The sequence below is a fragment of the Hypanus sabinus genome, chromosome 9, assembly GCF_030144855.1.
Source record: "Hypanus sabinus isolate sHypSab1 chromosome 9, sHypSab1.hap1, whole genome shotgun sequence".
Taxonomy (NCBI): Eukaryota; Metazoa; Chordata; class Chondrichthyes; order Myliobatiformes; family Dasyatidae; genus Hypanus; species Hypanus sabinus.
In genome coordinates, this window is record NC_082714.1 from 83,767,427 (window position 1) to 83,780,585 (window position 13,159).

Sequence of the window (13,159 nt, forward strand, 5' to 3'; positions counted from 1 at the left end):
CTTCCTCTGCCCAATGGGAGTGCCCGAATACTGGTCAGCTGATCTCTGGCCGTTGACCAATGAGGAAGTAACGGGTACCTTTCTTAGGCCAATGACGTGCCGAAAGTAAAGAGCGGGCACGGCGAGCCAATAGTGCAGTAAGGGTGTGAAAAGCGCAGACTTGATTGGCAGGTAAATTCGGGGACGGCCAATGGCAAATCAGCTGACAGGAAACAGCCAATGGGAGAGGACTGACATAATAATAACGAATCCGCAGGTGCTCGTGATGGCGGATTTGGAGCTGGCGGGCTCAATGATGCGACTCCAGACCGACAGGAGTCGTTGCCTTGGCAACGTGCAGAGGCGGATATGTGGGCGGGGAATTAAAACCATCCGACCAATGGAAATGGAAGGGCGGGGAGGGTGGACGAGAAGCAAAAGGTCAACGCGGTCAACTGGCCAGTGTTTGACCAATGGATGTGCGCCGCCAGTCAACCCGCCTTACCTTCGGGAAGCCAATGGGAATGGGAGGAAGGCGGGTCCACCTCGCGGAGGCGCCGATGAGCCAATGGGAACGGGCAAGCGGCCAGGTCAGCTGACGGGTCGCGGGCCAATGAGGAGAGAGCGCGCGCTTGTTTGGTAACGCCGGGGCTGAGACGGATCGCGGGGTTGCTGGAAGGGATGGATCGCAGCGAGATCTATTACTCGGACCGATACAACGACGGCGAGTACGAGTACCGGTGAGCGTGCCGCAGTCGGGGACCCCGACCTAACCTATCCGACTGGCCGATTGCTTTCCGATCCAGGCCCTTCACCATCCCGGCGGCGCGGTAATCCGAGCGACCACCAGTAAACTCGCCAACTTCCGGTCTTGCACCGGAAGCCACTGCTTTCATAGAGCGGTTTCTGGGGCGCATTGTTTTCTGGGAGGTTGGGTCTTCTTATTTCAATTCGTTCCCTCTATGACAAAAATGTGTGTGGGCGTTCGCTTGTTCTTGGGATGACCAATGTCCCGGATAGGACATCCTTCCTCTATCCCCTTGTTGCGGAGCTTGCTCATTTTGAGGGTGTCCCCTCTCCTACTCCCTTCTCTCCCCCACCACTATTTGTTAACTCCGGCAGGTTGTTGCTTAACGTCCAGCTTGTTAACTTTTCGGAAGGATTTGAATGCAAAATCTACTTGCGCTGGTCTGAGGGAAGGCTGCGCAGACTTGAGGCATTGAGTCTCGTGTCTGACCTCTTGAGGGTGTAAACGGTGACGTGGTTGGACATCGAGCTGCGAAGCTCTGCTTCAGATGAACGATGTGGTCTCTGCAGTCTTAACAGAATCAGGATTATTGTCACAGTATATCATGAAGTTTATTGTTTGGCGGCAGCTGTACAGTACATTTTTAAAAAAGTTGCAATAAGAGAAGTAAATAAAGAGAACAAAGTAGGAAGTTAGAGTTCATGGACCATTCAGAAGGAAGAGAAGCTGATCTTAAAATGTGGGTCTTGGGCTCCTGTGTCTCTTCCCTGGTGTAGTAATGAGAAAGGGTGTGTCCTGGATGCTGAATGCTGCCTCCTTGAAGGCATGGCCTTTTGAAGATGACTTCAGTGCCGGGGTGGCTTTTGACCATGATGGAGCCACCGCCTGCAGCTTTCCCCAGTCCTGTGCATTGGACATTCATACCAAATGAAACCAGTCAGAGTGCTCTGTACAAATTTGCCCGTCTTTGTCTGACCAAATTGTGTTTGGAATTGGCCACTGGGTTTGATGTTTTGTATATTGTCAGGTAGCTGAATGGCTGTATGAGAATTTCAGCTGTGTTAATTTGAGTTTCATGTGAAGTTTTGGGTGAAAGAATTGTTAGCTAAATTCTATGTTTGGGTACTTGTGTGGAAAAATAAAATTATTATTTCCATATTATATAAGCAGTTGATTTGAATTAAGACCATAAGAAATAGTGGCACAGTTAGCTCATTCAGCCCATTGAGTCTGCTGTGCAACTCCCATCATCGCTGATTTAATATCCCATTTTCCTGCCTTGTCCCCATGACCTTTGATGCCCTGACTAATCAAAAACCTGTCAACCTCTGCCTTAAGTATAGCCAATGGCTTGGCACATTTCCACAGATTCAGCACCCTCTGGATAAAGAAAGATCTCCTCATCTCTGTTCTGAATGGATTTGCCTCAATTCTGAGGCTGTCCCCTCTAATCCTAGATTCCCCCACTATAGGAAACAGCGTCTCCTTGTCTGCTGTGTCCAGGCAATGAGATCCCCCCCTCATTCTTATAAACAGTGAGTACAGACCCAGAGCCATCAAACACTCCTCACATGCCTGAGATCATTCTCCTGAACTTCCTGTCCAATGCCTGTTCATCTTTTCTTCGACAAGGGGCCCAAAACTACTCTCAGTTCTCCAAAGCTGTTTGACTGATGCCTTATAAAGCCTCAGCATTACATCCTCTGGTCCTCTGGAAACAAATGCTAAAATTGCATTTGCCTTCTTTACCACTGACCTGACCTGCAAGTTAGCCTTCAGGAAATCCTGCACGAGGACTCCCAAGTCCCTCTGCACCTCGCGTTTTTGAGTCTTCTCCCCCATTTAGGCCACACCTTTATTCCTTTTGCCGAAGTGTATGACTGTGCAATTCCTTACAACTGCCTCTTCTTTGCCCATTTTCCCAATATCAGACCTATCGCAGACACCCTGCTTCCCCAACACTACCTGCCCCTCCAGCTATCTTTGTAGCATCTACAAATTTGGTCACGATGATGTCAACCCCTTTATCCAAATCACTGACATATAACGTGAAAAGAAGCGGTCCTAGTACTGACCCCAGCGGTTACACCGCTAATTACTGGCAGCCAAAAAAAGGCCCTTTTTAATCCCAATCTTTCCCTCTTACCCATCAGCTAATCTTCTATCCACGCTACAACCTTTCCCGTGGTCTCTTGTTAAGCAGCCTCAGATGGACTTCTGAAGAGCCAAATAAGCACTGTCTCTCTTTTATCTATCGTGCCTGTTATTTTCTCTCAGAGTTCTCAGATTTGTCAGGCAAGATTTCCCCTTAAGGATTTTGACTGACTGTGGCCCATGTTATCCTGTGCCCTCAAATAACCCCAAACCTCATCCTTAACAATCGACTCCAACATCTTTTCAGCTGCTAAAGTCAGACTGACTAATTTCCTTTCTTCTGTCACCCTCCCTTCTTAAAGTGTGGAGTGACATTTGTAATTTTTCAGTCCTCAGGAACCATTCCAGAATCTAGTGATTCTTGAAATATCATTACGAATGCCCCCAAAATCTCTTCAGCTACCTCTTTCAGAACCCTGGTGTGTCATCCATCTGGTCTGGATGACTTATCGACCTTCAGACGTTTCAGCTTCCCAAACACCACCTTAGTTATAGCAACAACACTCGCTTCATCCCCCTGACACTGTCGCATTACTGCTTCTCCAGTGTCATTTCTGAGTGGTTGGATATCCACACTCGTCGTTCTTTTTCTCTGCATATCTGAAAAAAAAATTGTATTCTCTTTTATATTGTTGGCCAACTTACCTTCATATTTCAGCTTTATGGGTTTTTTTAGTTGCTTTCTGTTGAAGATTTCCCAATCTTCTGCCCTCCCACTAATTTTTGCCATATTATATGCCCTCTCTTTGGCTTTTACGCTGTCTCTGACTTTTCCTTATTTCTTACATCCTTCACATACATGAAGAGTAAAAATCTTTACATTACATCTCCATCTAAATGTGCAATGAGCAATCATAGTAATTTATAATAAATAGAACAGTCAATGTAATATAGAGTGCATTCAGATCAGCGCGAGTTAATCATTCTTTTGTTCTGCTGGATGAAGCTGTCCCGGAGTCTGATGATCCTGGATTTTATGCTGTGGTACCGTTTCCTGGATGTTAGCAGCTGGAATAGTTTGTGGTTGGGGTGACTTGGGTCCCCAGTGATCCTACGGGCCCTTTTTACTCACCTGTCTCTGTAAATGTCCTGAATAGTGGGAAGTTCACAACTACAGATGCGCTGGGCTGTCCGCACCACTCTCTGCAGAGTCCTGCGATTAAGGGAGCTACAGTTCCCATACCACTTAACAGACAGACAGACATACTTTATTGATCCTGAGGGAAAATTGGGTTTCATTACAGTCACACCAACCAAGAATAGTGTAGAAATATAGCAATATTAAACCATAAATAATTAAATAATAATAAGTTAATCATCCCAAGTAGAAATAAGTCCAGGACCAGCCTGTTGGCTCAGAGTGTCTGGCACTCCCAGGGAGGAGTTGTAAAGTTTGATGGCCACAGGCAGGAATGACTTCCTATGACGCTCAGTGTTGCATCTCGGTGGAATGAGTCTCCGGCTGAATGTACTCCTGTGCCTAACCAGTACATTATGGAGTGGATGGGAGTCATTGTCCAAGATGGCATGCAACTTGGACAGCATCCTCTTTTCAGACACCACCGGCAGAGAGTCCAGTTCCACCCCCACAACATCACTGGCCTTACAAATGAGTTTGTTGATTCTGTTGGTGTCTGCTACCCTCAGCCTGTTGCCCCAGCACACAACAGCAAACATGACAGCACTGGCCACCACAGCCTCGTAGAACATCCTCAGCATCGTCCGGCAGATGTTAAAGGACCTCAGTCTCTTCAGGAAATAGAGACGGCTCTGACCCTTCTTGTGGACAGCCTCAGTGTTCTTTGACCAGTCCAGTTTATTGTCAATTCGTATCCCCAGGTATTTGTAATCCTCCACCATGTCCACACTGACCCCTTGGATGGAAACAGGGGTCACCAGTACCTTAGCCCTCCTCAGGTCCCCCACCAGCTCCTTAGTCTTTTTCACATTAAGCTGCAGATGATTCTGCTCACAGCATCATCATCGTCATTTTAGAGTGCTTCTTCATTTGATTCAGAAATAACCTTGGTTGCTTAAGTTTGTCGTAATGTCTGTCTCATACAGCCTCTGACACTCCTGGAATTCACTTGTGACGTGGCTACTAAGCCCAGCCCAACCACTTCTGACAGAAGGGGTCACTGGTGCCGTAAAACTGGTCGCTTTGGGCATATCGCTCTCATGAGTTGTGGTTGGCAGCTCATCTCGGAGAAGGAAAACTGATCTCAAACCTCTGCTGCCTTGTGACTCTACCCACTCATTGGATAGGCTTCGGGAATAAACCCTGAGCAAAAATCTCTGAGTTCAACGTTGACCGGCAGCTTCTGTAATGCTGCTGGTGCCAAACTCTGCCGTTCTTTTAGACTCATCAGCTGTGTGGAGAGGGGAGCCTGCTGCATGGGCAACAGCTTACTGTCCGTATCGTACTGCCCTGGCTTATGTATGGACCTCAACAGCTACTATACAATGTTCATTACGAGCAGATGACTGGCAGTGCAAAATGGGAAAAATCATACCATAATTTGCTCATTAACTTTGTAGGTCAGGTTATCATCATGAATGTAAGGTTGACTGGCACTATTGCGTTCTCTATCCTTTTTGAAGTTTAAAAGTGTGGGGGGGGATTGAGGGTGCACAGTGAAACATGCGAGTTCCAAAAACGATGTGGCAGGTAAATGTTTCCACCAGGGAAGAGTCGGGCAGCCATTGAACACGGGTGTGTGAGGTGGGTCAGTGAGGAACTATCTCCACCAGCTCCATCAAGGGCACTAGCCTCCCCACCATCGAGCACACCTTCAAGCAGCAATGCCTCAAAAAGATGGCATCCATTCCTGAGGAGCCTGATCACCCAGGACTTGCCTGCTTTTCAGCAGGCGGCACAGAGCCTGAAGGTGTAAACTTATCATTTTAGTATCAGCTTGTTCTCCTCCACCATCGAGTTTCTGAGTGGACCATGAACCCACACACACTACCTCACTATTTAACCTATATATGTCTCACGTACTGCTGTTATGAAAAAACAAACATAACAGCATCTGCCAGTTATATGAATTCTGGTTCTGAAAGGTCAGGGTGTTTCAGGCGATGGGGAGCTGCCACAGAAGAGGTGAGGTGTGCGATAGACCAGTCATGGGCCTTTTTTAAAATTATACGTTATACCTTCATGATCTGGATGGGAAACCTTGAATGGTGAAAGCTTCTGGTTAACCTATACAAAGTGCACCTTCCAATTTTAACATGACTCTCTCCACCCCAGCTTTTTTGGATTCCATGCAGTCTGATGCACAACATGATTGTTGATTGGAAGCTTCCTGCCAATTCCCAATGCCTGGCTGGCTTTGGAGGCGGTGCAGAGAAGGTTCACCAGGCTAATTCTGGAAAAGAGGGGTCAGCCTATGAGGAGAGATTGAGTTGCCTGTGACTGTACTGGCTGGAGTTCAGGGGAATGAGATGGGATCTCCCCAAAGTTGTGGGTGTAATATGTTGTTACTGGAAGCAATGTGGTCCTTGTGGGCTGCCCCCAGCACATCTGGGACTGTGTTGGCTCAATCGATTTATTTCCATATAACATTTGACAAATAAAGCTGCTCTTTTGGGCAGTGCCTACCCTGCCTGGGGAATTTTCCTTTGGTTGTGGGCAGAGGTGAAGAAGACATGGATGAGAAATCACATCTTTTGTTGGCTTGCATCTACTTGGAGCACTTCTTCCCCCCCCCCCCATTGTGGTTGACTTAGTTGTCTCCCAATTGGCTGTCTCTACCAGGAGACGAGTAACGAAACTGGCTTTCTCCCCCCACCCCAGCCATGTCATTCTACCAGGAGACGAGTAACGAAACTGGCTTTCTTCCCCCCCCCCAGCCACGTCATTCTACCAGGAGACGAGTAACGAAACTGGCTTTCTTCCCCCCCCCCAGCCACGTCATTCTACCAGGAGACGAGTAACGAAACTGGCTTTCTTCCCCCCCCCCAGCCACGTCATTCTACCAGGAGACGAGTAACGAAACTGGCTTTCTTCCCCCCCCCCAGCCACGTCATTCTACCAGGAGACGAGTAACGAAACTGGCTTTCTTCCCCCCCCCCCAGCCACGTCATTCTACCAGGAGACGAGTAACGAAACTGGCTTTCTTCCCCCCCCAGCCACGTCATTCTACCAGGAGACGAGTAACGAAACTGGCTTTCTTCCCCCCCCAGCCACGTCATGCTGCCAAAGAAGATCGCAAAGCTGGTGCCGAAGTCCCACCTGATGTCGGAGACGGAGTGGAGGAACCTCGGTGTCCAGCAGAGCCCAGGATGGATACACTACATGATCCACGAGCCAGGTGACCACCACTCACTCACTCAGGCTATTAAACTGCCCCTCCCACCCTTCCACACGCCCCCAGCACCATTACGCACTGTTCCTCTTCCTTAGAGCGTTGCTGCAAAGAAACACCCTTCAGCCCCACAAGTGTGAGGGAGATCAAAATAGTTGTTACCCCAGATATGATGGAGCACACAAAAAGGAACCAGGTGATAATAAAAACAATCAGTATAAATGCATAAGATAGCTTATACACGTATGTCCACAAAGTGACGCTGGGCACAGGGGTTTCTGACTGACAGGAGGTGATTGAGCAGTGGTGGGGGGTGTTGATCAGCTTTACTGCTTGGGGGAAATAACTGGTTTTGATTCTGGTGGTCCTGGCACAGATGCTACGTAGTTTCACTGGTGGGAGTGGGACAACGAACAGGGTGGAGGGATGCTTCCTGATGTTACCGACCCTTTTCTGGCACTTTCCCGTATTCAGTGCGTACAGAAAGTATTCACCCCCTTGGAAGTTCTCATGTTTTATTGTTTTACAAATTTGAACCACTGAGTGTAATTTGGCTTTTTTTTTGATACAGATCAACAGGAAAAGACTCTTTTGTGTCAAAGTGAAAGCAAATCTCTACAAAGTGATCTAAATTAATTATAAATAAAAAAACTCAAAATCATTGATTGCATAATTACTAACCTCCTTCGAGTCAGTATTTAGTAGATGCGCCTTTGGCATCTACTCTTGATTAGTGTTTAAAAAAAAAGCCAAGTTAAATCCACCGTGGTTTACTGTTGTAAAACAATAAAAATGAAATCTTCTGAGGGTAGTGAGTACTTATTATAGGCACTTGATTCTGGGTGGGCTGGTGCCAGTGACGGAAGGCCCCCACCATCGTTATATCTTCCTCTTCCCTCCCACCCCCAAGTTCCTGTAACTTGCCACACCCCAGCATGTGAAAAGGTCACTGCAGTTGGCTTGAACCCTTTCTGTCGAGCCAGTGTCGGAGTGAGATCGCAAGGAATCAGGCCCTTTGAGAGTATTCTGTCAGTCAAGCTCAGCCATTTCTGTGGATCCCATTTTCCCCCCTTTCATTATTCCCCGTCTCTGTATGCTCTTCGGTCCGTGCAAGCAAAGTGAAACACCTGGGGCGGGGAGGGGGTCACAGGGAGAACGTGCAACAGGTGGGTGAGGGTCAGGACCTCCTTCCACTGCACCACTGCGGTGCCTTTGTTGTATGGGGATTATAATTGTCTATGAGGTGTGAGTACGTGATCTGTCGGCTTCCTACCCTCCCCACCTCTCCCTCTGTGTCGTCCCCTGCAGCCCTGGGTGTAAAAATGGCTGTCCTCTCTCTCTTCTTCCCCAGAGCCTCACATCTTGCTGTTCAGGAGGCCGCTGCCGAAGAAGGAGGCTGAAGCAATCTAACCCCCCCTCCCCCTCCCTAACCTACCCGACACCCTGGAACCAGCAGCAAGTATCCACATTCCTCCCTGAATCCACCGACCCGCCTCCACCCGTTCCTTCGTCGCATTTTGTCGCCTTGTGTACTCGGAAGTGTTGGCTGCAAACTGGGATTATGGACGATGTTTCCTCTGTGTTCTACTTCACCCTTGTGGAGGAACTGTTTGCGTAGGTAGCCCTCGAGTCTGACCAACCCAGCAGGCGATTCCGTCATTCTGATTCTGGTCACGGGAATCATGAACCACCCTTGTCCATCGGAATGTGAACCTGGTGTTGCTCCTTACTGAATATTTACAGGCAGGCTGCTGGCTGTAGTTTGGTGGGGACTGCACTGTCGTAATCAACTCCTAACCCACTACCTCCCTTCACTTTCCCCCACCTCCCTTCTCCCTTTCGCCGCATCAGCTGTGTTCAAGATTCTCCCTTTAATGCCCTTTCAGGATTCTTCACGGAGATCTCCCTTCGTTTATCAGAGCTTTTGGAACAGTGCAGATCAAGGTGGAGGGGTTAGAAGGGGTGGGTGACAGTCAATTGTAGGCACCTCTTTTCGATCCTTGCCCTTTGACACTGACCACAGGGCTTCTCCAAGACCTTTTGCCACATGAGTTTGGACGTGTGGGTGTGCTTGCTCAGGCTGGGCAGCATCTGCAGTATCAGAGTCAGTTCATATTTCAGGCTGGCGATGCTTCTGAAGGGCAGGGGGGTGGTGCAGGGGGTTTGAAGTACAGCAAGGAAGAGAAAGGGGCAGGGACCCAAAGTTGGAGATGGATTGGGCAGAAGGGGAGAGCTAATTGTCTTCTCCCTCCATAGCCGCTGCCTGACCTGCTGAATGTTTCCATAGCTTTCTGGCTGTGTTCTTGGGTTTTCCAGCCTTGTGTTGTCTTCCTGCTGTGATGGGCTGGTTGGTGGGGGATGGGGGTCTGGAATTGAGAGGGGAGGGGAAGAAATAAACCCCAAAACACTGCTCGTCACGTCGTGCTTCGGAAGCTTCGTAGCCAACAGTTCCTGTTGTTATATCCTACAATATTCTCACTGTTTGGATCCGGATGTTCCGGTGTGGCAGCATCCACTGTCCGAGCAAGTGGAGCAAGGGCAGTGTGACCCTGTCCCTTGGACCTGGGCTTTAGAAAGTCCCAAAGCCTCTGTCTATTCCTCTCCACCCGGTACTGGGTGCTGCATTTCCTCCCATTGACTAGTGACATGCAGGATCAGTTGGTTAGTTTCTGGGTGGGGAATAGCATCGGGAGGTGGTGGGGGGGATGCTGGAAGTGGTGTAAGTGGGCCCCCACAACCTTTGTACCAGTGCCAAAGGAAGATGCACATAGGAGAGATTTAAAATAATTTTCAAATAGTCCTCATGGGAAAACTGTGAAACCCTCCCAGATTCTGCAGAGGCTGGAAATGCAGAGTAATACACACACACTCACAACGCTGGAGGAGCTTGGCAGGCCAGGCAGCATCCAGGAAGGGGAATAACCAGCCAAAGTATCGGGCTGAAACCCTTTATTGGGTTTGGAAGGGAAGGGGAGGTGCAGAGGATGAAGTGAGGAGCTGGGAAGTGATAGGTAGAAGAGGTAAAGGGGTGAAGAAGGAATTGGGAGAGGAAAGTGGACTCCAGGAGGAGGGGCACCAGAGGGAGGTGAGAAGGGGTGAGTTGTGAAACAGAATGGGGAATAGAAAAAGACGGAAGGGAGAGGGGAAGAAATTACCGGTAACCAGAAAGACCATCCCTATAAGAGTAACATGATGTTACAGTGCACAGCTAACAGAGCTAGGGGCCATGGGCAGGGAGGGGAGATTATTAAAGTGGCCAGGGGTCTGGGGTCTCGGGTCTCCCTAGCAGGCCACATTGGTCAGCGTATGCTTGACCCTCTTGGTGCCGAAGAAGGCTGTGACCACAGCCACCCAGATCGAGGGGCATGATGTTGGGTCGCTGATTAATTTGGGAGGGGTGTGTGCGAGGGTGTTGAGCTGGCAGCAGGTGTATTTTGCACAGACTTTACTGAAGGTGCAGTGTCTGTGTGTGTTTGTGAGACGGAAGCCCCTTTATCCCACAGTTTGATGGGATCCTTGGGTCGCAGGGTCCTCTGTGTCAATCCTCCCTTAGAGGAATGAGGGAACTGGCCGCTGGTTGACCAGGAGGCAGAGCAGACTGGGGATTGAACAGTTTGCAGTTTCTTCTGAATGCCGGGCAGGGAAGTTCCTTGAGTTATTTCCAAGCACCCTGTGGCTTGCTGTCTCTTGCTCATCAACAAATCCCAGATAGGCCGTTTATCCCCTCAGTTCTGGAAAGGCTTGACACCCTGGAGGACTGTCTCCGAAACCTCAATGCTGCTAAAACCTGCGCAGCCAGTTCAATCCCCTCTTGTTACCCTGTGGTCTGTTTGGCAGTGTACTGCTGGGTGCCAATGGCTCTGGGGCTTTGATGCAGACACTGATCTTCCTCTTCGTGCTGCCAGTTTATTGAGTTTTGTTGATAAATGGTTATGCTCAGATTTCTGTCTTGTATGTAGAGAAATACTTCAATTTGTTAGCCCCCATTATCCGTAGCATGTTCATGCATATTGATCGTGTAAACCTTTCTGGCATGTTTATTACAGTCTGTACTTGATTTTAATACACTTTTTTATTATTATCCATAATGCCTGTGTACTGTCTGTTGTGGAATCATCAGTGAAAATGTATGCTTGGTTCTCATCTCATATGAACGTTCAGGGTCCCAAACAGTCAAGTCAAGTCAAGTCACTATGTCATTTCGACCATAACTGCTGGTACAGTACACAGTAAAAATGAGACGTTTTTCAGGACCATGGTGTTACATGAAACAACACAAAAACTACACTGAACTACGTGAAAACAACTCGGACAAAAAAACTACATTAGACTACAGACCTACGCAGGACTGCATAAAGTGCACAAAACAGTGCAGGCATTACAGTACATAATTGACAAGACAATAGGCACGTCCTTCCTCGTGAGGCAACACTTCACCTGCCAGTCTGTTGGGGGTCTCCTTTTGTATCTGGTGCAGGCTCCTGTCCATCAGTGAGACCCAACGTAGTTTGGGGACCGCTTTGTCCAGCATCTTCACTCTGTCCGCTGCAAAAGGCAGGATCTGCCAGTGGCCACCCATTCCAGTTCGCCTTCCCATTCCCGTTAGGACATGCCAGCTCAAGGCTGCCTCTACTGCCTTGATGAGGTCACACTCCTGCTGGAGGAGCAGTGCCTCATATTCTGTCCTGAGTTCGCCTCAAACCTGATGGCATGAACATTTATTTCTCTAAATTGTCATCATTCCTCCCTACTCTCACCACCTTTCTATTCACCATTCTGGTTCCCTTCTCGCCTCTCTGCCACCTCCCTCTGATACTTTTCCTGCCTTCCCTTCCTGTCAACTCTCCCCTCCTGTTCGATCCCTTCTTCACCCCTTACCTCTTCCACCTATCACCTGCCACTCCATTCCTCCCTCGCCTGATTCCACCTATCACCTGCCACTCCATTCCTCCCTCGCCTGATTCCACCTATCACCTGCCACTCCATTCCTCCCTCGCCTGATTCCACCTATCACCTGCCACTCCATTCCTCCCTCGCCTGATTCCACCTATCACCTGCCACTCCATTTCTCCCTCGCCTGATTCCACCTATCACCTGCCACTCCATTTCTCCCTCGCCTGATTCCACCTATCACCTGCCACTCCATTTCTCCCTCGCCTGATTCCACCTATCACCAGCCGACTTGTCCTCCTTCCACTACCCCCCCCCCCCCCCACACAACACACAGCACAATTTTCTGAGAGAAACACTGGCTGGGAGGTTCAGAAGCAACATGCACAGTTCTGGGGGAAGTCAGCCAGGGTCTACAGAGGGAACAAAACCGTCAATGTTTCAGGTCAGGAAGGGGGCAGAAGTCAAAAGGGGGTTGGAGGAGTAGAAGCAGGTGAGGAAGGGGAGAGTGGGTGGTGGGGGAGTGGGACTAGGCGGAAGAGGAAAAGGGCTGAGGGAAAAGAAAGGAGGAGGGAATGGCAGACAAGGGTAAAAGTGAAACTGGAATGGGGAATTGAAAATAGAGAATGGGAGAGGGAGAAATTGATGCAGAGAGCTTTATAAAATCACAAGGGGTGTGGATGAGGTCAGTACTCTTTTTCCAAGGGTAGTGGAGCCTAAAACTAGAGGGTACGGGTGCATGGGGGTCCTGAGGAGTGGGTGGTAGGCATGTGGAGTGATGTATCAGAGGAAGTAGACACAGGTACAACAGGGTTTTAAAAAACTTTGGGAAAGGTAGGTGGCGGTGCAGGAGACTGAATGCTGGAAATCTGGAGTTCCAATCAAACCGGGAGAGTCTCAGCAGGTCGGGCAGTGCAAACACGAGGAAATCTGGAAATCCAGATAAACACGCACAAAATGCTGGAGGAACTCGGCAAGCGGGGAAAGTCGATGGAAACGAGTAAACAGTCGATGTTTCGGTCCTAGCCCCTTCATCAGAACCGGAGATAAGGCTGAGAAGCCAGGGGAATAGGGTGGG

General features: G+C 49.0%; 1 protein-coding gene across 2 annotated transcripts; it reads left to right on the forward strand.

The window, feature by feature from the left end:
- Nucleotides 1–590: 590 nt before the first annotated feature.
- Nucleotides 591–11,273, forward strand: LOC132399540 (cyclin-dependent kinases regulatory subunit 1-like). Of its 2 annotated transcripts, none has more exons than XM_059980011.1 (3): nt 591–719; nt 7,070–7,197; nt 8,543–11,273. In XM_059980011.1, the coding sequence occupies exons 1-3, from the start codon at nt 661–663 to the stop codon at nt 8,599–8,601; spliced, it is 246 nt and encodes an 81-aa protein (XP_059835994.1). In that variant the 5' UTR covers nt 591–660; the 3' UTR covers nt 8,602–11,273. The 2 variants fall into 2 exon arrangements, with proteins under 2 accessions (XP_059835994.1, XP_059835995.1); XM_059980012.1 differs by having other exon boundaries at nt 603–707.
- Nucleotides 11,274–13,159: the final 1,886 nt, after the last annotated feature.

Bases quoted from the DNA above. Each gene is read 5' to 3' on its own strand.
- LOC132399540 (XM_059980011.1), top strand. From the start codon at position 661: ATGGATCGCAGCGAGATCTATTACTCGGACCGATACAACGACGGCGAG. The intron at 720-7,069 runs GTGAGCGTGCCG...TTCCCCCCCCAG, and splicing joins GACGGCGAGTACGAGTACCG to CCACGTCATGCTGCCAAAGA. The intron at 7,198-8,542 runs GTGACCACCACT...CTTCTTCCCCAG, and splicing joins CTACATGATCCACGAGCCAG to AGCCTCACATCTTGCTGTTC.